Source organism: Trematomus bernacchii, unplaced genomic scaffold (genome assembly GCF_902827165.1).
Source record: "Trematomus bernacchii unplaced genomic scaffold, fTreBer1.1, whole genome shotgun sequence".
In the NCBI taxonomy this organism is placed as follows: domain Eukaryota; kingdom Metazoa; phylum Chordata; class Actinopteri; order Perciformes; family Nototheniidae; genus Trematomus; species Trematomus bernacchii.
In genome coordinates, this window is record NW_022987582.1 from 9,745,972 (window position 1) to 9,771,313 (window position 25,342).

The 25,342-nt window shown below is 40.6% G+C and overlaps 3 protein-coding genes across 3 annotated transcripts in view; all 3 read right to left on the bottom strand.

Moving 5' to 3' along the window:
- The window catches only part of LOC117480499 (eukaryotic translation initiation factor 3 subunit H), a 59,794-nt gene extending 51,021 nt beyond the window's left edge, over window positions 1–8,773 (bottom strand). The window contains exon 1 of the mRNA XM_034127844.1: window positions 8,552–8,773. Within this exon, the coding sequence (XP_033983735.1) occupies window positions 8,552–8,653 (102 nt within the window). The 5' untranslated portion in view covers window positions 8,654–8,773. The remainder of the gene's footprint in view (window positions 1–8,551) is intronic.
- Window positions 8,774–9,605: 832 nt separating this feature from the next.
- On the bottom strand, window positions 9,606–17,262 carry LOC117480401 (double-strand-break repair protein rad21 homolog A-like). Its single transcript, XM_034127709.1, has 14 exons — window positions 17,055–17,262; window positions 15,507–15,689; window positions 14,786–14,915; window positions 14,505–14,604; window positions 14,293–14,399; window positions 13,911–14,108; window positions 13,644–13,769; window positions 13,298–13,423; window positions 12,601–12,824; window positions 11,926–12,079; window positions 11,605–11,750; window positions 11,086–11,253; window positions 10,784–10,867; window positions 9,606–10,540 (listed from the first exon to the last, which is right to left on the bottom strand). Exons 2-14 carry the CDS (start codon window positions 15,648–15,650, stop codon window positions 10,349–10,351), a joined length of 1,899 nt encoding a protein of 632 aa, XP_033983600.1. The 5' UTR covers window positions 15,651–15,689; window positions 17,055–17,262; the 3' UTR covers window positions 9,606–10,348.
- Window positions 17,263–20,242: 2,980 nt separating this feature from the next.
- The window catches only part of LOC117480396 (exostosin-1a-like), a 39,356-nt gene continuing 34,256 nt past the window's right edge, over window positions 20,243–25,342 (bottom strand). Inside the window, exons 10-12 of the mRNA XM_034127704.1 lie at window positions 24,374–24,534; window positions 24,101–24,272; window positions 20,243–23,191 (exon numbers count right to left, since the gene is read on the bottom strand). Coding sequence (XP_033983595.1) covers window positions 23,006–23,191; window positions 24,101–24,272; window positions 24,374–24,534 — 519 coding nt within the window. The 3' untranslated portion in view covers window positions 20,243–23,005. The remainder of the gene's footprint in view (window positions 23,192–24,100; window positions 24,273–24,373; window positions 24,535–25,342) is intronic.

A 25,342-nucleotide genomic window follows, 5' to 3' on the forward strand; every position in this document is an offset into this window, starting at 1 on the left:
GAACTGGATATAGCATTGGAGGCAGGGGCCATGTTCATTCCTATGAAAGTTGCCAAGTGGCACATTAAGCCAAAAAGGCCCAACTCTTAAGAACAAAAAAATATCTGATCTTCGCTGGATCTACGGGCAATTCTCCACATCTATTGGGACCATAGAGTGTGTGCACTTGCATTGTCTTTTAGCCCCGTCTACTATCGGCTCTGTCATGGCTCAGTCAAATGAATGGAGAAGAAAAAATAACTTTAGAATCGGCATTTAGTGCATTTTATTTATTCTGTGTATGTGGTTGAATTATTAGCATACGGATATTGATTGTAGTGTTCATTTCGTTGACTAAAACGATGACGAAATATGTTCGTCAACGACCTTTTTTTCCATGACGAGACGGCACCGATGGCAGTAAACAATAACTGTAACGAAATCAACATGCAATGTCGTTGACGAAAAGTGACGAGACAAAATATTATCAAAGATAACGTTACATCTCTGTCTAGTCAGTTTTTCTCCCAGCAGTTCCATTTCTGGTGCTGCGGCTAGGCAGCAGCTGTGTGTCTGTGCTGCGCGGCAGTACATTTGAATTACACCGGGCCAGCGGCACACTGAACTGTCAGGAAGACTCAGGTCTAACTCATGGTCTAACTAACCTTATTTAACAGAAAATAAAATGGTAACAACAGGGCTTGGGAGCAGTGGTCGCGTTAACCGAATACCGAATACCCCACCCCCGCCCCCCCCCCCCTCGTCAGCGCGAGTGAGTGACGAGATGTGTACAGACTCTACGGGTAACAATGGATTATGACGAAAATGTTACGATCCTGTCCGTCAATATGACTGACAACGAAAAAGCCTAACGCCACAACTGCTTGGGGGAAAGAAATGATGTGATATTTGGGTCCATTTTCGCTACAATGAGGCGGAGAAAAAAAGCGAATGCATTGTTTTATCAGAAGGGAAGCAATGTGGCCATAACACAGCTGGTAAAAACACCACAAACCTGACCAGATACAGGGTGTTTCTCTATCGCGAGTACGCTTGCTTGGTAGCACAAGTCTTCCGAGCATCTTGCTTCAGAAGCGAGGCAAGAATACTTCCTGGCATTCGGAAAACGAAGAGTGGAACAGGCTAGCAAGTGTGCGTCATATGAGAGGCCCCGCCTTACATTTTCCGCCACAGATTTGGGGAAATTGGTCCGTGCGCAAAGCATTGTGGGGATTTTAAAACCGCGGAGTCTACTCATGTGCAGCCTCGAAATTTCTCCTAACGAAGTACGCCGGGCTCGGTAGATTTCCAAGTATGCTGGAGATTGGAACAGTACTTCGGCGGCACTCGATGACGTAGTATGCTTGAAATAGTGGCTCTGCAGCAGCTTTACTCGCGATTGAGAAACACCCACTCTCTGCAAAGCTGCTTTCTTAATCATTCAACCTGTGTTTTTCATCAAATAAGGACAAGATATAATCTTATTGTGAAATAAATTTGACTAAAATGACAAATAATTGGTTTTGGCTAGACTAGTTTGACTGAAATGTTCTATATAATCTGATGACTAAAAAAGACTCAGTTTTCATTGACAAAAAGTAGACTAAAATAATTTGTTTTCTTTGACTAAAATAAGACTAAAATGCTCAGACTTTTAGTCGACTAAAACTTGACTAAATAAAAACAGGATGAAGCTGACTAAATATGACAAACTAAAAAGGAAATTTAACACAGGACTAAGACTAAAACTAAATTAAAAAATAGCTGACGAAATTAACACTAATTGATTGATCGAGACCGCCTTGCTACAGTGGGCGGGGAAACCACCAAACTGTGGGATTACGTTGCTTTTTTTACAACGGTAAGAAGAATCCATACCGTCAGTCAAAATACCTTAGAATCGGCAGCACTGGCTACTTTTAGAAAGCCCCATGCCCCCCTCAAACCCCCACCCCTTTGAGCATTGGCTCCTTATTCTGCCAGCAAATAGATTTTCTAGTCTTCCTCCATCAGCAAGAGAATGGATAGCACAGATACACAAAGCTTGAGCTATCTAACTCTTGGCAATCTGTAAATCACACACTTAAATAGTGTCCGTCTGGAAAAGGAGGGGGCGAGAGAGGGACAATTGGCAAAAAACAACTCCAGGAAGGTCAAATAAATAAAAGTAAATGTGAGTAGAGCTTGAAGAAAACTCCCAAATCTACAGAAAGGAGGGGACGTGAAGAGGCATCTGCCCTAGAAGAAAGGGAAGGAAGAAAGGGGGGATTTCACTGGATGTGTTGTGTTGGCTTCCTGGTGCTGAGTAAATGCCATCAGGTATTGTAAGCAAATCCTCGAGGAGCTTTTGATGTGTGCAAGCCCACAAACATATAGAGACTATTTATCTCCTGCACCGCCTTTCATGATACACATACTACACACACACACAACTTGCATACATTTTTATTGATCTAGCTCACCAGCAGCTAGCCCAGCGAGAACACCTCATGTGGAGAGGGCCCAGGATTGATATGTGGACAGCGTGTTATAAATCAACAAGCTTAAAATTGAATTGTGCAAAATCAATTGCGGTCCAAATCCCCCATTGGCTTCCTTTAATTCTTATCATAAATCTTCTCTCTCACTCACACAAAAGGGCTCATATTCCCACCGCAACCGGGCTCAAGTTATGAGAAAGTACAGCAAGAAGGATGATCCCGTAATGAGTTTTCTTTTAGCGCCACAGATGTGCAGACAAACTCTACTCAATGTTGGCTGTGATATACCCGACTGAGATAACACTTGTGTGGCTTGCGTGGGGTTAATCCTCCGACAAAGACAACTCGGAGTCTCCCCTCATTGTGGAGGGCCAGCTTTTGGCCCAGAGTTTTTTGTTTTTGTTTTTGAAAAATTCCACAAATGTATCTATTTTTAACACAAAATATTAAGAGTGCACAACACACAAGAGCCGATTTAACTAAGAGATTTCTCAACATTTTCAATACATAGGATGTAAATGGGACAAGTAAGTAAAGTAGAAGCTGCTACCTGAATGTTTTGTACACTGCTTTTTGCTAATTGAGAGAGAAAGGAGTGATAAAAGATTCCATAAAAGATTTTGGAGGTGTGGGAGCTCAATCGGTGTTTATTGGCACTCCAGGAGTCAGAGCTCGCCAAAATAATTTCTAATATTCGCAAACTAATTGCTCACACTGCAGAGACCTGCCTGTTTGACGAGCCAATTTTGACGTGTAGAGCCAAGTTTTTCAAGACTACTCACAGTGACCCAATGGGAGGTGTTATTGCAATGAAAAGAAGTATATAATCCAGCACCTGCTCACAGATTCATATTATATTGGTAAAATGTACAACTCTGCTCCGCTCTTCATTAGCTGCTAACTCATTTCATTTGTAGCAGTAATTCTCAAATGTACCATTACAAAATGACACCTAGGTTGGATCATTTCACATAAGTATGCAATTCCAAATTGAGTGTTAACCAGCTTATAACATTTCTCATGAATGTTATTCTAGTGAGGATGTCATTATAATTCTTAGGATATTAATGAAATAAACTATTTTTTGATTATTCATGGTCTGCATTAAGCATTCAGTATTCTTTTTTTTGATTACCTCTCTTTATATTACTTTATATTAGTTCAGTGTTTCCCACAGAACTGAAATACACCTGTGGTTAGGGATGGGTATCGAGAACCGGTACTAAGTCAGTACCGGTACCCGATTGGACGGTATCGATATACCGTTAAGCCGCTGGACAAACGGTGCTGCTATCGGTATATGAATTACGCTACTTCCTTAGGTTTAAACAATTCTGGTTGGTTGGGAACCCTCATCCTGTGTGACGTATCCGGTTTGAGTACCACTCTGATTGGCCACTGTGAATGCCACTCGTCATCTCTCCTAACAGTGCTCTTATTATTGTGAGACTCCCGGGGGCAGACCATAGGGGCAGACGCAACATCTTGCAAGAAACAGCGTCTCAAGGCTTCTTAACATTTAACAACCTATTAATGATGCATACCCACTTAACGGGAAGAAACTCAGCTAACAGACGATATTAACCATTTTACCTACACAGAACAGAAGTCCAACACCAGGGGTGCGTTTCACTTCGGTTAAATGGATTCCTTGCGTCCCTCACTTGCGTAGTTTCCCTGCGACTAGTCCCTCCCACCAGGGAAGCATGGAGAGACGCAAGGAAACCACGAGAAGCAGGGAAATGAGTTTTAAGAGCAATGGGACGTCCTTTCCTCCGGAGCGTCACGTGAAGCGACGTCCGTTTGTGATGACTCCGCACAGCTGTTCGTCTGACAGCAGCCAGCTCTGTCCCCGTTATTTTCAAACACCCCCGCCTCTGTTAGTACACATGTACTGACATAAACATTTGCATCATCTGTTGTAGACCAAAATAAGAACTCATTCTCAAAAAAGATAAACGCCATTCTTAAAATGTATAAACGAACATTAGTTTGATTAATATTGATTAGAGTGCACAAAATAAATAAAATAATTGAGAGAAGAAAAAGAGATATTTTATCTATCAAAACCCAGTTAGATTAACATTCATTGGATTGCACACTTCGTTTGTTTGTGTGGATATGTAGCAAATTAACATTTTAAAAATAGTACTTAATGACTGACTGAATGGAAATGACAATAAATGAAAATGTAAAAAGCGATCATGAAAATGTTTCCAATAAATGAATAAAATGATTTTTGTCCACTCTGTTGTTCAGATATATCACATATTTGTAACTAAATGATACATTAATTGAAACAAAACACAGTATAAACTGAGGAGTGAGTCCCGTGAGTTTCATGTGTTTTCTTCACTCCGCTGTTAAACTGCTCTCAAGTCAAGAAGCAACAGATCAGTGCATGCGCTGCATCGTCCAATCAGTGAGCGATACACAGTAAGGGGGCGGGCGAGTGTCTGAGGATTTCACGAGAGAATGGTCTGGTGGTTCCTCCGTTATCACTCCTCGATCCTCCGGCAAAAATAAGGCCATTGGGACGGTACTCAAGATGGCGCAGACAAATCAACTTCCGGTGATACCGAGCCCGAGGAGCGAGGAAATGAAAAATAACCGAAGTGAGACGCAGCCCAAGACTCTAAATCAACACTTAGCGAAACGGGCTAACGGGGCTAATGGCTACTTTAGCACATAACTGGCAAAAGCGATCTTTTCTACATAATTGTATCAGCACAAACGACATATCACATGAAAGCTGAGATTCCACAGATTCCATTGGTATAAATCTCATCACTGTACGACCAATACTCACTGAACTAGCTTCGTGCTTGCAGACGGAAAAGAACAATTAAACCTAAGCGACCCGGCCCGCCCAAGTAAAGTCTATGTGTGGGAAACCCTGTAATTTATACTGTTGGTTGAAGGGTCTGCCATTTGCACGCTGGCAGGAAATTGCTTTAAGAGCTTGAGGGATTCAAAGAAAACAATTCTGCATGTTATCTGTAATCAGTGGAATAGTTTTTAACTTCATCTCACTGATAACAGTGTACCAGGCAGGTTATTGTTTCATCTTCCAACGACGTACCACATGTGTACACGTTTCTGCAGTTCTACTTTATTAGGGATTTGCCCATATGTCACTGCCATGAACATGACATCAACTGTTGCATTTGTGTTATTGTGTTGGAGTAACTTGACTGAACGACATTTATTGACAACAGTAAGGAATCCTAAGGATTAGTTCATGTAACAAGCGATATATCAGTCTTATCAAAACCCTTTCAAATAAAGTGTTACTCAGACTTATTACAGAAGATGGTGAGCTGGTATTGATTGTTTTAAACACTAACTGTGACAATATCAGCAGGCAATATCGTTGGTTAAATTAGACATGACTAAAATATACTTTTAAACAAATCTAAATCCAATATTTATGCATAATTATAATCCTTGCTATAATGCAATCTGAGAGTTTTAAAATATAAAAATTACCCCCAGTTGCCTTGAATCTGGAATATAGTTAATACAGGACAAAATGTTTTTTGTAAAAGGCATTAAACATGTTTTTTCTCATTTCAAGTTGTTTTAGCACCGCTTTGTTGAACAACCTTAAGTGGCCATTGGAGGAACTGCAGTTGTTGGCACTGCATTGGCCTAGTTCTGCAGATGCAGGGTTTGCTGCTAACTTAATCTGTCAATGGCTTTTTCTGTTGGCTTCTGCTTGACTGTGAAGTGGCCACAGGAAACATGAAAGCATACATTTTCAGTATTTTTCTCATGGACAACATTTTGTAATGTCTTCAAGGGAGTAATTGAACAAGAAGGAACCGCAAGATAGTCAACTTTACCTTATAGTGCGGAGTAATGCCCAGCATGAAACCCTGTTGCAGCTGCAATGAAATCAGACTGACCTTTTTATTAAACAAAATGTGTTTGTTTGGCTGTAGACCTTCAGTTGCTCTTCTGTTGTATGTTGTGACAAAGTAGCTACTCAGAGTCAGTGTGTCTAATAAAGTGTCATACCTTACTTGCTGATATCTCAGTAGGCTTAGGTCTAAAAAATAAATACCTAGAAAACATAAACGGGAAAACGGGACTGTTCTGGTAGTGATGAAAAACAACGTTATTCTGACGTCCATCATACGTCAGAATAAATGATTAAAGACTTTTTCAAACATACAGGCACTTGTGTGATCTCAGTAGGTGTTTAATGGAACCCTCTACCGTGCAACACTCTACTCCTGTGGCAAAAGCAACGACTAAATCCTCTTCAAAGCAAGGAAACAATCAAATTCTAACACACAGTGATGATGCTGTCTGTGGGCAACCCTCCAACTAAACCTCTGACAGACCGGTCATGACGCAACGCAGCGGCAACTGCCTGCATATCAATGCATTTAGGTGAACAGCGTTTCATAACTCTGCCTGAAATAGACACCTTTTCTTCAACCGTCTGAATCCAAATGAGGCCACAAATGAAAACGGATGGCCACTGTGGTTAGTTCAACTGTTGCGATTAAAAATGGTTGATAAGTCTGGGAAAATAAATTAGGAAAATCTCATTGGTGGTCTAAATAATACACATTGAGGTGAATATTTAGATTTGAAATTAGGGCCTTCGACTCTAGGGCAGCTTTAATGAGCAAGATAAAAGGAAGGAAGCAGCAGCTGGTAACTTTAGGCCCTGATACTGTGCTCACGGAACACACGGTAAATGAGCTGCTTTGTGTCCAGTACGGTGTACGCCAGGAAGAGGGAGAACATCAGTGCATGGCTGTGTAGCAAGTTTGTCCTCTACTGTTTACACAGAGGTACTACAGAATAAAAATACTGCAATGTATAGTTTGTGGGAAGTTACATTTTAAAATGAGTCACAAAATTGTTAAACATCACTTATTAGAGATTAATAAAACAAAGAAGCAATAAACCATTTGAAAGTAAAACATGTCAACTAAAAAAAAACAAGGAAATAGGTGCAGAAAATTACCATCAAATCACAATGTGTGCAATAAGGCCACAATCTTCTATCCTGATAGTCAATTAACATTTAATTACAATATATCTAAAAATACCAAATGTATTATTGTATAATCCTGTGTAAATTGAACATAATAGTTCCAAGTGAAATTATGAAGAATAAATACATTATTCAGCTATGAATTGACTATGTTTACAGAGTTATCAAGACAATAGTTTGATCAGATTGTGCTTGTTGAGGTCAATTTAGACGATGTAATTGTGTATCGTGATGTATCATTTTGTCCAAATATGTTTCCATATCGTATTAAATTATCAAACAGCTGACCAACAACTGGAAGATGGGGAACATCAGACAGAAGTAGAAACAAAGTATTCAATAACCTTTCTGCTGAAAGCACCACATAATAGAGACCATGAACAAACATGGATGAGTTTCTTTGTGCTGTAGGAACAGATCAGAGGGGGCACAGACATGTCAGCTTTTTATTGTGGGGAGATTTGTTTAAATCAATGTACACAGTTGTTTTATTCATATGTTGTAGGTGCTAATAGAGGGATTGTTTCATACGTGGGACCAATAAAGTAACCGTACCTATTTTTTACAAATCAAGAACGATTTAAAAGGCCATGGTATATCAAACTCGACACATTGTTTTATGTGCATCAAATAAGGTAGAAGTATGGTTACAACAATGAAGTCACTGTATCATTATGTCTAGAAAAGGAATGCTTCTTAATCTAAACAACACTTTTGAGGGAGGGAACACATTCAGGGAGGTCCTGGTTTGAAAATCAAACGCCTCCTTAGCTCCCCGAAAGCTAACGTTCACATACTAATACGGTTAGCTTATTATTAACCTGTTAGCCGATTGGGAGGCTGTAACAGGAATTATTATTGACGTAAGTCAGTAATGTAATGGTTTGAATAACGCAGTACGCATTAAGTATGAAACAGCTCAAGAGAGCACTCTACATTAACGTTATCTGTCCGCCATGACGATGCTCACACTTTAGCTAGCATCCGGCCATCACTGGCAACACTTGGGAAGCGGTTTCTCTGCCGTCCTTAACCAAAACTCAACACGCAGTTACACAGCAACGTAGTTAACACTTACCAGTCCCTCAATCTGGATCTGGTTGACAGGAGAGTCCAACGTGCCGGCTGGAATAGCCATAACGGCGGTAGAAGCTGTAGCAGATTCTTTACGTGAAGCCATATTGAAGCAGCCACACGCGGAAAAAGGGAGGAAAGTGTTCGGGGACGGACGTTTCCGGTAAAGATGCGCTGGTGTTCCTGTCCGTATAGAAACAAAGGGGCTCTGCAGATTCCCCTTTGGTTGAAAATAGTAGCGCGCAAGAAGTACATAGCTTGTACGTGGATAGGGAAATTATGTATTTTAGTATATTAATTGGCCAATAGATAGAGATATGATACATCTCGAACAATGCAATAACACCATATCTACTTTACCCTGGGGGATAAATCAATTATTTCTGATGTTGCAGCTAATTAAGACCGTTTTTTAATCATACAAATGGAAACTTATCAACACATTAATAACATGAATTATTCCCTGACTTGGATTCTGCTGAATTAACGGTTGATCTGATCTATTCGACTGGAAGTCAGACGGGTTCGTGTTGTAACAGGATACATTTGAATGAATAGCTACTGTGCACACTTTTAAATATATATGGTAGCCATGTTTATATGCCTCTGTCCCTTTAGTAGCTTGGTCTTTTGGAGAGTATTCTATTCTGTATATGTTATAGTGTGTATTCTTAGATACTCTGCTGAATATATGTATTTTCTACTGTAAATATGTATATATTGTATTTTATTAATTGCTGTATAATGCATTTTATTTTTAAGAAAATTGTCGTTCTTGTACAACTGTCAAAAATGCTAGTGACAAAACAATATCACAACTTCGGATAAATTTAGTATTTATCCATCCTTTTTTCGGTAGGTTTAGTACCACTGCAATTCGGTGTACGACTATAAAATGGGAAATTAAATGCCATTGTCTTTTCTACTGTGTGCAATCAGACCACACATATATATACACTTACAAAAAACATGGTTTCTATATTGATTCTTTCTTCATGTCTAGCTTTATGAAGCCCATTATTAGAAAATTACCCTAAAAGTGAATAATGACCATTAACCAAGTACTTAAAACACTTTATTTCAAATCTTTACAGATGTATCACAACTAGGTTACCCGAAGACTAAAAAGGTGGGATACTGAACTTAACTGTAACAAGAACATTACCTAGTTACATAATGCAAAAAAGGTGAATAAGCATAAACGTAAAAAGGTACAAAACAAATATTACATAAAACTTAAGTGATAAACTGCCTGAATTATCAACATCTGAAACATGATATTTAATGCCAGCTAAGATTCACCATTATTTTTGACAGATTAATTGTTTTGTTTATCATGAAAGAACAAGTGCAACAAGGAGAAGATGGGACAGGTTACACCTCTGAGCAACAAAACAGTACCTTTCCATAACATGTACAGAGTCAATACAGGATTCCATGTGAAAATACAGGGCTCTTTATCTAAAATCTGCAATGATTCAGGTGCGAGGGGCAATGGTACGAAACTTGTGAAATAAGAAGACAATGGAAGTTTTACTTACAAAACAAAACAGAAGCTTACAAATTGGTGACTGAAAAAAGATGCTTTATAAATATACTTGTTAAACATTCTTCTCACTTTGTTTGAACCAAATGAATACTGCATGATTCCACCTGTAGTACAGTAAAATCCTTTATTTTAAAAGCTTCAAACCCGTTTCCCACTACACCCTCCCCCAGAAAAAATGGGCTGACAGGCAAATAGTTGAGTAATTAAAAAAGTATGTCTGTTGCAAGCAGAGTGCGTCTGTTCTTCCAATGTCTAAATAAGGTTGAATCTTGGTCCAGCGGCGGCGACGATGTCGCTGTAGGGCTCAGTCTGGGTGATCTCGATGGCTTGCTGCTTCTTGAGAACGAGGAAACTGTAAAACTTAGCAGCAGCCTGCTTCTTGTTGTTGTTCCGGCACAACTCGATCAGGCTGACTGAGTCTGCACCAGTCTTAGCCATGACGCGCTATGGGGTAAAAAGCACAAAATGTTTCCATAAAACCATGAATAAAGCTTTCCAAATTGTGTTATTTTATTCAAATATATAAAGAGAAACTCTTTTGCACATGGCAGATAAAAAGTAAAATCCTGGTTAAATCTCTGAAACCAAAATGCAATCACAGGGTTTTACAAAGAAAGCCTATGACAACAGTTTCAGTCTACTTTATAAAAATGCAGATAAATGTCGTAAATAACAGTGTTTCTGTACCTGGAGTCCGTGCAGCATTTGCTGGGTTCGCTTGTTCCACCTCTTCTCCTCCTGATCCTGATCTCCAGCCTGACCTTCCTCTTCCTGTGGATCAAACACACCATCATTAGCATCAAATGGCCCATACTCAGAACCCAACACACTTGCCTTTGTGTAGTCTCTACTATAACATTGCAATAATTACTTGTTTTGTTTTACTTACTCTCTTCTAGCACTTTTTCTTAAAAACTAACTACCAGAATGCATCACTATCAAATCATTCATTCAGAATACAGTTAACCAGAGAAAGTTTTGCCCCTCACCTCCTCTTCGTCGCTATCATCCTTCTTGTCTTTATCCTTTTCTCCCAGCAGGTCCAGCTCTGGGACGAGCTGTGTGAGGCTGAGGCTGCTCTCCTCTGGGGGGAGGTCCACTGGGTGCATGTCTAACCCCTGAGTGTCTAACACCTGCTGCGGCTCCAAGGGAGCCATCTGAAAGAGAGGAAAGCAGTCATTACTTGATTTGTGAGCATTTCCGAGTGCTGCGTCAGAATTCAAATAAGTAAAACATAATTTAAGAAAAAAAGAAAGCCACCATATGGCGTAATAGCTCCGTTCATTAATAGATTAGATCAATGTGGCCCGATTAAAGTGAAATAATCTAATGTGCAGCCAGCAGTTTAACAAATTGGAAACAATTTGTCATGTCGTGAATTATGGCTTTACGGCCTAACCATTAGGCTGTTGAACATCATTTTTTATCTGTATGAAGTTCTATGGAAACATTTTGCAAACTCAATTCCAGTGTTTTGAGACAGAAGAATGAAGGTGACAAGTACTCACAGGTAGGGAGACCTCTTTGTCGATGGTCTTGCGTTTGACCCCGCGAGGGGTGGAGGGAGGAGGCATGACTGTCTCGTCCAGGGTGGTCCTGCTGCCCTCCATCGCAGAGGCTGACAGCATGCTGGGCTCCTCCATGATAGTTGGGTCTGAAGGAAGGATAAGGGAGATTGTTAATGAAAAGTAAAATGTGGACGTGAACACAGCCTTAATAACTGAAGGCGTCTGATGTTTTTCTGCCACTGGTCCCTTTCCCCCTCACAGAACTCATGACATGTCTGCACTGGGATGTGACCTCCCCTCGTCTCTTCGAGCGTGTCTTACCGATAACATCTCTGTGCTGACTCAGGACCTCTTCTCTGGGCACCTCTGGGTTCTCCAGTTCTTTGAGGAACTCATCCAGACTGTCTGCTTCGCCGCCCTTTCTCCTCTTCCTCAGCTCGTCCGGCACCAGAGGCGTCAAGCAGCGGGTGAACATCTGACACCAAAGATTTTAAAAGTTAAACTTCTACAAAAGTTTTATTTTAAAACAGCAGAACACTTTATGCAAAGTCGGTTGTATAATAAAGCATAGGGAGTGTTAGGGAGGACGGATGCTAGACAAAAAGAAAAGTCTACTCTGCTCAATTATGCATCAACACGTTTCTTATTCAGTATTCTGGAAGGGTAACTTGTGGGTGTGGGAGGATAGGGAAAAAAAGACAGAAACCAATCGCTTTCTCCACCTCCTGTTCCTTCAATGCTCTCCTTTTAAATCGCACAGCCTGAACTGAATGTCAATGAATGATACAATAAAATAAATCTTCCTTCTCCTCCTCTATTAAACAGTGCCTGAGTCTGACCTACTTGGGAGAATCAGACCTCCGGTGTGTGGCTTGCTCATTACCGTTCCCAGAGTGGTAATACTGCTTGTCAGTGATTTACAGATCTGGTACGATTCAAATAGTTACGTGTACTTTTTGTATCCACAAATGCATATTTATGACAAGCGATTGTTACCTTGAGCAGCCTGGCGTTCCACAGGGGCTGAGCGGGCAGAGAGAAAAGCTTCTCCACCCCTCCGGTCTCCTTCCACATCATGAGCTTCTTGGTGGGAGGGGCGAGGTCCAGAGTGGTGACGATGTCCGAGTAGTCCGACAGCTGGGCCCTGATGGTCTTACTGTCCAGCTCCTTCACACTGTCCACAATCAGCTTCCTCTTACGCTTCGCCTTGGTCTCTTTCACTGTGGAGTGAAGGAAAAAATGAATACTATATGACTGCTTTGCTTTTGTTACTCCATCATTAAAAATATATCATTTCGGAAACTGTTGTAAATAAAGCATTACATAAAGGATTCATTTTCAATTGAATATCAATGCTGCACGGTTTTTTAAAACAGTCCTGTGCATATTTGCAACATTGCCTGCAACTGCACAATACAACCAGTAGTGTTTCATAGGTTAGAAAAGGTACAGCAACATCTCTAATGGTTAACAAATGTATATTGATAGTATTCATGCCCTTTTTATTATATCTTCCTGCTTTTGCTATATTGTTCAAATTGTGGAACATTGAAAAAATGGGAACCTTGAAGATGAGACTTTCTGCAGAATTGCTTTTGAAAAGAAGAATTAACTCCGAATTGTATACAAAAATAGAAAAAATAAGAAGTTTAGATGCAGACATCTCTACAGGAAGGTTATGGGAGGGTCTTACCAGTGATGTCAATGGGCTCCAGGGCAAAGGCCTCCTCCTCATTGTGAACCAGAGTGGTCTGCTCTGTCTGGTCAGCCATGGCTGGCAGGGGCTCTGCTGGGCCGGAGTCTGGGCTCTCTGGACCCGCTGCACACACACAAACAAAATTGAAGTTCTCCATAAACATGCAAGTTATGCCACAGTGTGCATATAACTTATAATAACACACAACTAAGCATGGTTTTCAGCTGAACTATATGATGTGCAGTTTTATAGTGTGCACCAACTACAGCAATACGATTGAGAAGAAAGTGCAGAATTAACTTTTTCATTCGCTGTGCAATAAGACAAAGTCAACTTTACTTACGTGACTGGAGGTTGTCGAAGTCGTCCTCGTCGTCTCCGTGATCTGGAGGCATCATGACGCTTTCTGCGAGGACTGGAGGGTCATCAAAGATACCTCCCCCATCTTCAGAGCTCAGTAGCTTATCAACTGGAGAAAAAAATAAATCAGGATTAACTCTTTATTACTTAAATCGTAAAAGTCTTAATAGACAACTTCAATTGTAGTTTAATATAGCCAATGTTCAGATTTTTTTTTTAAAGTATATAAATGAACCATAGAAAATCTCACCAAGCATTCCCCCATCAGTGTTGCCCAAGGAGGCGTCCCCGAAGTCGTCGTACTCCATGTGGTTGGACTTGTCAGGGAGAGCAGCTGGGCCTGGCTCAGCCTCCAGCAAAAGGTTGGAGGCTGTGGCGCCGTGCATGATATCCTCCTCAAACGTGCTGGGATCACGCATCATCTCACGGTCATCCATACCAAAGTCAGCTGAAGTGTAGAGAAGGTTATTTTTAGAGATGAGTCACAGATTTAAAATGTTGATCATTAAATGCTGTATGTTAAAAATGTTTTCCTTTTTATCATGTTGAAATATACTACCATTTACACATACATATGCAGTGTATGGTAGGAGTTGATATCAAATATATACAATGCATGTATAGTGTCGTACCAAAGTCATTGTCCTGCAGGAGGCTGAGGTTGCCAACATCTTCCCTCATTGTGATCTCTTCCACTCGGCTCTGGTTCAGGGTGAACTGCTGGGCCACATCTATGTCACTGTTGGAAAAAGCATCGAGGATGAGGAAGCAGCCGGTGCGCATAAAACCTCAATTTACAAATGATGATGGGTGGAAAAGAGATCAGTAAATGTTGTCAACTTACTCCAGATCAGGTAATGGCTGGTCAAAGTCATGGAATTCCTCGGGGAGGGTGATGGCATTGTAGGCTGCCTCTCTATTTTCCTCAGGTAGATCCACCACACCTTAAGGTACATACAAGTAATAATGTTGTTATACCATGCAACTGTTCTCCCATGACCCTTTGCTTCACAAAGTCAAAGATGAATCTGCATATTTTTGTATATCAGCCATGTGACTAATTTAAAAGAACATTACAAAAAGCACTGTGCTCAAGGACTATTTTGACTTGTCATTTTTGCTTACCTGGCCTAAAAGCCATTTTGATCTTGATGAAGGCTTCATTACAGTCGGCAAGCAGGTACTTGGCCTTCCTGTGGTAGATTCTCACCACCCCGAGCAGCAGGTGGCCTGACGTACGCAACGCCATCTTGACCTAAGAAGAGTAAAAAAGGTGTGAAATGGAACAAAGATATGTCGTGTTAGTAGGGTACCTTCATCTAAAAACAAGACTGTACTGTGTCATGAGAGTACAACATTGTACAGCAATGACGTGATTTAAAAAACCACAGTGAAAATAAAACATTTTACAAAGGCTCAGCAATTTGCTGAGGCTAAGCTTAAGGCAAGTTAGATTTGAGACATTTAAATGCATTTAAAAACCGAGCAACACCAAAAATAAATTATTCATAAACTTCAACGTGTTCACATTTTAGGACTTTTGAAAGATGGATTAAATACTTTTAAATAACAAATAAGCCTTATTTTTAGATCATTGGATTAATTGAAGTCTTTTAAAAAGGATCGGCAAAAAACATTTTGCTCATATGGGTTTTCATTTATCCTTATTCTTCTTTGGTAGAAAAATGTGTTATTATTTAGCTCTTTATCATCAAAAGGCAACAACAACAGTAGAATAAAAGCCATTCAACAACTCTGGGCTAAAGCAACACTGAAGCGTGCACTGTGAACTGAAGCACTGCAGCAGGAACACCAGGATGCAGAGAGAGCACTTTTGTCTTTTTACCTTTGGACAGATGATGCTCTCCACACTGCTCTCGAGGTTGCATTCGAAGACATGAGCCTTGGTCAGCTTTTTGTCCCAATGGGCCGCTAGCCAGATCTTGGCCAGCGGCCCACGTTTGCTGAGGACAAAGTGGGCGTAAAACATTGCCCTGGTTCCCCTGGCTCACACAGAGGTATGGTTCACCTGGAAGAGAATATTGATTAGTTTATGCAGAGAAAAGTGATTCTAGAAAGGCCAAGAGAAAAGACAAACTTCAAGAACAATATTATTCCTTAGACGCATTTGAGAAACAATGTCGTTTTAGCATAACTTTAGCTAATTATCACAGTTCATGATTAGAGAATATAATTTTATAGAATATATGCTTGGTTATTATGAACAGTTTGAACATTTCACTGACATCAAGCTTTTCAGAAAATCGTGCTCAATAATGTTGGGGGAAGTTACAAGCAAACCTGAAGAAAAAAAACAGCTGGAACTGCACTTATCAGAATAAGCAGGCTATCAAACATCTAACTAATCTTTAAAGAAAAGTGTTGTTTATATTGGCATAGGAAAGAAATCCAAATAAATAAAGACCGCCCAAGCCAAAGCCCATTTATAGATTGAGCAATATTTATTGAAACTCGGGGTTATTTTCCCTCTTCAGCAAAGAGGAGAAACGTTAAGCCCAAATCCCCCTTCAACGTTGAATGGTTTTGGCAAAAGTAATGTTAGACATAGATGGTTCTCAATTCATTATAACCGGCAACTCATTTAAAACGAATTTGGGCCTACTATATTCCAAAGGAACTTATTTCATTACAACATTTGCTAATCTTATCTCGCCTCATTAGATAACGAGCACTAACATCGATAAAACTCCTTCGAAGCACTCGTTTTGTCTCTTGCTGCTTAATTTGACGAAATGTTAACTTAAACAGTTTATTGTCACATTACTCATTGAATGTAAAAAAATAAATAAAGCACGGAATGATATTTTGAAAATGAGATTTTAAACAAAACAAGCGCCGACTTCAGTCAAGTTCCGCCTATTTCCCTACCAGAGAATCAAACATTGGAAATGCACATGTCTGCCTACAATAACCGACACTTTTCCTGTTTGCAATTGATTAAAATAACTCTGCGTGGTTTGTGTGCAATAAATGCGATGTGATGAGTTTAGGGCGCCAAGGGGTTGGTCAGCGCCAGTAAATAGTCGGCGCCATCAAGTGGGATGAACTAAATTAGCCGCCAGCTAACTACAAAATGAGCACTGAAGCCGATTCATACAGATTAAGGTTAATTGAAATAGAGTTATAGATTTAAAAAAACGGTGGACAAACCACAATTTGCCAATGAAACAACAGTAAAGAAACCGGAACGAGGCGTCTATCACAACCTACTCGTACTTTTTTCCCTCTAGTAGCACAACTGTATCGTTAGCTGGTGGCTAACGGCTCCCTGTACAGTGAAGGCCGCAATACATCCACACAAACGTGCATGCTTATTTCACCTCGTAAAACACACAAAACAACCCGAAAATATTTCAGCTGCAAGCACACTTACCGGGAGCACCCCCTTTACGATGAAATCCCAATGATTATGTTATTTCTCCCAGCGAATTCTCCCCTGTTGTACTCATTAAAACAGCCAAGATGGCGCCAGTCGCCTTCCTCCCGCTCACCGCTGTCCTTTTAAAATCGGCAGGATGTTTACAGTCAAAAATGGCGGAGGAGGAGTCTGTTGCTGAGGCCGACGCTGACAGACGGCGCACTGTGAGCAGAAAGCGGAGACAGGGGGCGCTGTGTCACAATCTTTATATATACAGTGAAGTCTATGGACACATGCTTACCAGAGAGCCTGCTGGCCAATACATTGATAAATATGGTTATCGAAATACAGTGCATCGTGTTTTACATAGTAGACTAACACATTCCATGCATATCCTATTTTCAGATTAGTACTAAATTGTTGTTGTTTCATAATATTCCTAACTTTGTTAAGGGGTTCACTTCTCACTGAGTTACCCATTGTCCAATAAAGTGTAGTAGGTCATATATAAGTATTACCTCTGTATGAATCTACTCATGACTGCTGAAGGCTTCTGATAGACACTTAACCTACTTTTATACAGATTATGGTTCTACCCAGGCCCATTACGACTCACTATCAACAGAGTGGCCCCAACCAAACCAGCATCTTTTAGGTAATGCACATCTTTCCCAGTAGGCCTATACCTTTTGACAACTGATTGTTTTATTCAGGAGTCTCAGTTGCAGGGCTCTGCTTCTGTACGCTCCTCTGCTGGTAGGCCAGCAGAGCCATAATCAACGTTATCTTGATACACATGAACCAAATATCCTGCTATAAAAACTCACATCTCACAAGTAGCCTAATGATTAATTCAATTAAGGTTATTTGGGCAAATTCATCACGAGAACTTTAATAAGGTGACACATTGTGTACATAAGGATGAAAGACTGAAATGAACAACGCCTGCTTAACATATGCAGTCCTTTGAGTTGAATACCAACTAAGGAACTAGCCATCCATGCAGACTACAAAAAAACAATGTCCAATATTAGATGGAGAGATGAGGAGCATGCCTGGCAGAGAGGCCAACTCATCTACAATCAAATTGCAAAATTGGTATGCAGTAAAGCGGATTTGTCTCATAGGCTACAGCATCTGCTGCTGTAGAACGGCTGCCAGTTGAGCATGTTTATGATTTACAAGCAGCAGGGCTCCACATCATTAGATTAAAGTTACATTTGGTTGTTATTATCAGCATAGATTGAGAATTGATTTAGCGAATCAGTTCAAGTCACATGCCCTGCAAACCAATGCGTAGCTGGATATCTGCAGTGACATCACAAATTGAAAACAAGGTAAAGTCACATAATGCATCATTATCCCAGGAAAATAACATTGGCAGTAAGCATTCATTACTTTTAGAGGAAGTAATGTAATGTGTGCAAATATGCTCAGAATCAATCAGAAACCCCGCCGCACAAACTCACAGGCTCATTGGGAGATTCATTTAATATTTATCTAGGCCAAATTACTACACCATTCCCAAATTGAAAGCAGACAGATGCAGGAGAGAGAAAAATGAATTGAAAAAAGGTATTTAATATAAAACCTGATGGAAGGAGCTTTTAATGTATTAGCAATATGATCATTTTAAATCTAAATCTATAGTGTCTTTTGAATCATGCAAATAAATTAATGTCGGACACGTTTTAACACAAAGATGCACATGTCTGGACGGTGACACACTTTTGGTCTGCCATCTGCTAGACAGGATAATTTTATCCAGATAGCTGAATGCTGGTTGTTGTCGTCATGTGGCGGAGACGTCTAAACAGCCTCAGAGAAAGCAACCACTTCTATACTTTCCTGCTTTTAGATGAGCTACTGTGTTGACGTACAATGTGTGAGTCACAAAGGCTGAACATCTGATTATCTCTACATACCAGAACAGAAGTATATTATTATGTGCACAGCTGTATGAAATGCTGTGCTTTGTATTTGTTGAAGTAGTCTTGTATGTATACACAAACTGTACTCAGGAGAGATGTGGGCTGAAAAGAACCACTGATTTGTATCTAGGCAACTGCTGAGTTGAGATTTAGATTGCTTTATTCCTAGGAAATGAATTGTTTCTGGCTAATGGTGCCATAATGTGCCTAATCTTAATTTATTTAATTATATCTCCACAGGGATCCCCTTCTACTTATCTGTAACTGCTTTTTTATTAGGCGCTGTATGACATGCTGTAGTACTGTCACTGCAACAATCTTCAATTTGTTTTCACCTTCTATGCTCATTAAATATATAATATAGTGGTAGGTTTGATTAGATACATTAAGTGATGGGTTTCCTTCTATTTATTTTTTCCTGAGTGTATTTGAAACCTGCTCCATTAATATGTGATGTAAAGCTATTAGAAAAGGAAGGACATTTCTCAAACTTGGCTGGAGTCACAGTATTAAAACTTCCAGTGGGGAACTGACTGCATGCATGCTGAGATCCATCTCCTCTGCAGATACACATCTCCTCAGTAGGATCGTGAGACTTTAAACTGATTAGCATACCGTTAACTCACACAAGCAGACCTTTGGCAGTGGATTTACCTCCCCAGCGCAGCATTTTCACTTCATGGTTTACCAAAAATCACTTATTTCCTTCCACTCTGTGCAACAAAGCATCTGCACATCTGGATCTCTGAGATTTCTTCCTGATTTTCTTCCACAGACCATTCAGAATTGTCCAAATGTTTTCCTGCCCAGTGTTATATACTGCACAGCTTTTTCCTCCAAGAGTTATTTTTCTGTCCATGTGTGTACGTGTGTGTGTGTGGTTTGGGGGTAGCAATCTCTCGTGTAGCTGTTGCTGCAGCTGAGTTGGCAGCTCTTATGCACCATGGGATCATCCTGGATAGATGCTGTTATTTATGCAGCGTGTCTAAACCGATCATCCTGACACAGATTTATGTAAACACAGCAGTTTCTTGGCATAGGAAGAGGTTCACACACGCACAAGGAGGAAGGAAGCTAAAGGTATTATTTAGTTTGGCTCTCCCTCAGAGGGCGCAGTGCATAAACCCAACATGGGAAATGTGTTTTAGGATCCCTGAAACTCTTACTAGCAGGTCAGAGAGGGAGAGGGATGACAACTAGGTCAGTGTCGAATTTCAAGTGTAATGTAATATCTAGACACATGATCATTAGTCAGACGAAAACAGACACAAATTCATTTTTTAATCAAACATTTTATTTGAGTTTTTATTTTTGTTTTATAAAATTATTTTACAAAATGGTGAATGTTCCCCTATCTTTCCAGTTTAATCTCTATAAAATTAGGTCTGCAGTTACGGAAGAGAGGGAAGGAAGCAGGCAGAGATTCAGTGGGGATGACATCCTGTCTCACAAATACTGTGTAAGAGAGAATTACAAGTTCCTACAACAGAAAAGGCAGGAATGTCAGCATCAGATGTGGTGATAAGTCTTGGTAGCATTCCAGTGTTAAACAATATCATTTAGGGAGCCTTTATGGGTTACTGGATATTGATAAAGAAAAAAAGACAATGAAATGAAAACTAGGACCTGTTTTTCGCACAAGCCAGATGAGAAAAAAAGTGTATTTCTTCTGAAGGCACATCAATATATAACCCCCTGCCCTCTGAAACAGAACGTTAGGAAGGAGAGAAGATAGAGAAAATATCATCTTAAATATTGCACCAAGTTCATTTCTGAAATGTGATTCTCTTTACGACCATATTCAGTTGTCTTGATAGCACTGTGTTTAGTAATGCCGGGATTGTTTATATGCTGTGAAGTTGATGTCACATTCTAAGACGTGAAAAATACCATGCAGCACAAATCTCTCACACCTACAACCTTCCTTTCCCCTCTGTCTCACACATTTTACTTTCTAATGTAGACAAGAAATACTTTTAATGAACCAAACAAAAATGGGAATGCATGGCATCTCTTGTACGAATATCCTTGTAAGATGAAAAGGTGTTAACATTTTTTTATTTATGATCTATTGGCACATATTATGGTGAAGTTTACCTCACAAAATGAAAGCTACCACAGGAGGCGTCGGGGCAGGTGTGGTTAGATTGTTCTAGAGAAATGTTGCTGGCTTTAGAGCGATACTTCATGGACAGATCTGTGACAGATTTGATGGATTTAAAAACATTTTAAATCCATCAAATTGTGTAACTAGTTTGGATAAGCTGATATGACGTATCAAGGCGGAATCAAAATGAAGCGTGATTGTTAAAAGAACAATTTTTTTTTTAAGTGAATTGAATGAATTAGCCCTGTGAAGTTCCACTGCTATTCAATTTACCAATTTGCAGTTAATTAGTCTCAGATCAAGATATATGACAACGACAGAATTATTAAATATACTTGGAACATCCTGGTTTCACACTTTGCCTCTTGAATGTGTTAAAGCACAATACCAATCAGAATCCAACTGAGATGAATTGGTGTTTACATTTGTGATTATCAAGGACACAATTCTGCATTCTGCTTATACTGTAGATTGAAAGGCTTCTTAATTTCATGTATTTATGTTAAAGAAATACCACAAATTAGAAAAATTGCATGCATAACTCAACATTCCCTATGCTTTTTTAAATGTTCCACAAATGCTTGTTCAGATTTCTTGTCAGTCTGGTCATATTGTTCATACCAAGTGGGGGAAATGGAGTAGTCTTTTTGTTCTGATGCCAGCTCTGACTGAAGCATTGTTTGATGCTTCTAAATGAAAGCAGAGTTAGCTCACGTCACTTGTCAGCCTGGGTCACTGGACTAAATGAAATTGGGTTTATGGCATGAAAACAATCACTGTGTATAAATATCCCTCGCTATCTAAGCCCATAGAGATTCATTGCCTTGTTGTTATTGTTTTTTATTTAAAACAGACGATTGGTTGGCTGAATTTAGCAAGCTCATCCTCTTTTAACCACTCTTGTGATCTTCTATTATTCTCCAGGCCAGCACATATTCATGTACTAATTCAAGCTTTTCATATAAGCCTTTCAAAATTGAAGAAGAGACATGAGGAAGAATTCTTGCTAAAAAATTAATATACAGAACTCAATTCAATTTCTGCATTTCTATTTCCGTCATGTGGATATCAATTCATTTCCCACATAGCATATTCAGTGAGTCTAGCTAGTTGTGTGATGCTGATTAAAAATGTTCAGAATGGCACATGATTTTGTACGTCAACTAAATACAAATTAAATGTCTTTTTACTTCAGAAATATGAATGCTGTACCGAAAAATTGACTGCGAGATCCATTATTCCATCAATTTAAAAGCAAATCACGAAAAGCTAAATGGAAAGCAGCAAGACCACGGTGCTCATTCTGCACCGTGTCTTTTTCTCCCAGATCCCAACGCCGTTAGATAAACTTTAGGCACTGTGAATATCAGATCATAACTCAGGTCTGTGTGAGTGGGCTGTCTATCCTCTCTTCACCCACCCTGCTATCGGTTTCAATTAAGACAATACAGAAAGAGTAGTGCTGGCCATTCATTCACTGTATAAAAAAAAATAGCTAAACACAATCCAAAATAGAGTAATCATCTTCATAGTCATAATTATCAATCATATTCTCTCGGTAAAAACGTTCTGGGACCTGTGCAGTGTGTACAGAGGAGTTTGCCACTGCTTCAACAAGGAAGCAGCAACCTATGATTTCCAACCCCGTGACTTTGGCCAAGCCTTTTTAAAAAGTCCTCAGGTGTCCTTCAGTGGATGGGACAGTGTAGTGGGACATGTTTGCTCAGCTATCCCCCAATACACACGAGGAAGGGTAGAAAAGGACACCACCGAGGAGACCATTATGTCTTCCAGTTCCAGTTTCCTCCTCTCAGTCCCATTTGCGTCTCCATTGATGCAGCCATGCGATCATGGAAAGGCTTACCGACGTGTCCGCCCCCTCGCCCCCGCCTTTTTAGTGTCCGGGGGGCGGGGGGGGCTTTGGAGGGTTATAGCCTTTCGATGTCCCTGTACTTCTTCCGCAGTATGGACACCTGATCTTTGAACAGGACCGGGTCCAGCCTCATCTGGGAGTGGACCAGGGGCATGCTGCCAAACCAGCTGGCAAACTTGTTCATGCAGGTCTGACGCTGGGCGAAATGGTCCGGGTCGGCCCAGCGAGACGCCCGGGAGCTCTGGGGGGGGGGGCGAGGGGAAGGGGGAGAGGAAAATGAATAATGCATCACAAATTATTCTGACCTTCCGGAACCTATTGTAATTATTCCCAAATGTTTCTTTAAGGCCATATTGCAAAAGAAACTAATTTGAATACAAATGTACAAATGATCAATGATCTGTCTAACAATTAACACTTTAGGGTTTAAGTGGTGCAATGTGTCTAAAAGCCATTAGCCTTTGCAGTACTGAGGAAAAGCAAGGGTCTCTGAGAAAAACGTTTCTGGATATTGCTTAAAAAAAAGGTGTGGAGTTTTCTCCTAAGAGAATATCATTCCTGCATTTTTTCCCAAGTATAGGTGTTATATTCAGGGGTGCACATAACTTTCTTAGTGAGTTACTCAAATGAGTACCAGGAGACAATGTTTGGTACGCAAGGTTATGTGTTCCCTCTGTTTCGCGAACGTCGACAGGGGGGTGTGTGGCTGGGGGTGTGGTATTGAACGTCGACGGGAGGGGTGGGGGTGGGCGCTAGTGGAGCACTCGCGTGGAACTCGCGCCAGAAGTTGTGGCACAATTCCGTTGTACACACCGACGTTAACAGCAGACCCGTCTGTGCGCACGGCGACTGGCTCGGCCGTCCAGTGATCGAAGCGCCTTCTGGAAATGCTTCGCAAGTCCGCCGGTACGCAAATGCGCTTAGTGAGACAAGTGACGGTACGCATTTCAGATGTTTGCCGTACCTGCGTACCAGTTATGTGCACCCCTGGTTATATTACCAATGTATTTTCTATCTGTTAGCAGTTTCCAGATCAATTAAACAGTGTACTTCTAGTCATTTTCCTCAAAACAGTGAAAAAAGTGCCTGTTCTACCTTCAGTCTTACTATGAAAGTGTTACATTTTTCCAAGATGAATATTCTGCCTCACCTGTCCCATCATGGTCTCCTTGTATTGTTTCTTCTGGGTGACCTTGATGGGTGGTAGCTTAGACACAGAGGACACCAAAAAATTCATCAGAATGTCCTCGCAGTTCGACATCTGGTCAACCATGTTCCTCAGACTGGCTGGAAGGTAGGTGGTGTACAGATAGTGGTAGTATCTAAGGGAGAACATAGGAGAGTGGAATTGAGTTAGTACTGAACTAAATGTAACTGATACAGACTATAATACAATACAGAAGCAGAGGAGGTGTGTCAGTACTTGTGATAGATGGCAGCCCCGGTCAGCACCATGGAGTAGTCGTTGGTCCATTTGGAGGTATAGCCCCACCGCTCCTTGTTGCCGTCCCAGAAGTGGCTGCGGGCCGGGTAGCCGACGATGCGGTCCGGGAAACTCTGCCACACTGTGAAGGCAAAGTCCACCTGGAGCCAGACAGAAGAGGGAGGGAAGACATGAGGCCAGGAAACTACATCCATAGTAGGGGTGGGCGATATGACGATATATATCGTCTCCACGATATTAGGTCTCCACGATATGCCTTTTCAGAGATATCATATCTATTGTGATACAGAGAGTCACTCAGTCATAGAATGTGCACTCACTGTGAGTGCTGCGAGTGCACATTCTATGATTTGCAGTTCTATACCTTAATTTATACTTCTGTAGTACGACGGTTTCGTTTGCCAAAAAATAACAGATCTACAAGCTAACAACGCGTCTCGACCGCACCGCAATGACCTCATTGCTTGCTTGAAGGTCTGTTGTGTTGATCACACGCTCCCAAAGTCCCCCCCCCTTTCTTCTTGGCAGCGAGGGAAACGACACTGTTGGCAGTCTGCACACACAGCAATAATGGACGGAGAGTCAGATTCAGATGTAGAAGAATTAGTCCCCAAAAAGAACTCTACGTCTGTGGTATGGAACTATTTTGGATTTTACATAACAGACACGGACCAAACAAACGTAATTTGCAAAATTTGCAAAAAAGAAAATGTGAAAGCGACAGATTGCAACACGTCGGGATTACGAGACCACCTCAAACGCAAGCACCAGAAAGAGTATGCAGAGTCTGTAAGAGTGCAAGGTCCCCCGCGTGTGAATGCACAATCTACCGCAGCGACTGCACAAGTACGACCAAAACAAACCACCATAACGCAGGCATTTGATAAAGGGGCTCCTTATGAAAAGACTAGCAAACGGTGGAAAGACATAACTGACGCAGTGGCGTTT

Excerpts from the sequence above, each read along its gene's own strand:
- LOC117480401 (XM_034127709.1), bottom strand. The coding sequence starts at position 15,650 with ATGTTTTACGCCCACTTTGTCCTCAGCAAACGTGGGCCGCTGGCCAAG. Across the intron at positions 12,825-13,297 it reads GGAGCCCATTGACATCACTG|TGAAAGAGACCAAGGCGAAG; the intron begins GTAAGACCCTCC and ends TTCACTCCACAG. Across the intron at positions 11,751-11,925 it reads TCAGCACAGAGATGTTATCG|ACCCAACTATCATGGAGGAG; the intron begins GTAAGACACGCT and ends TCCTTCCTTCAG.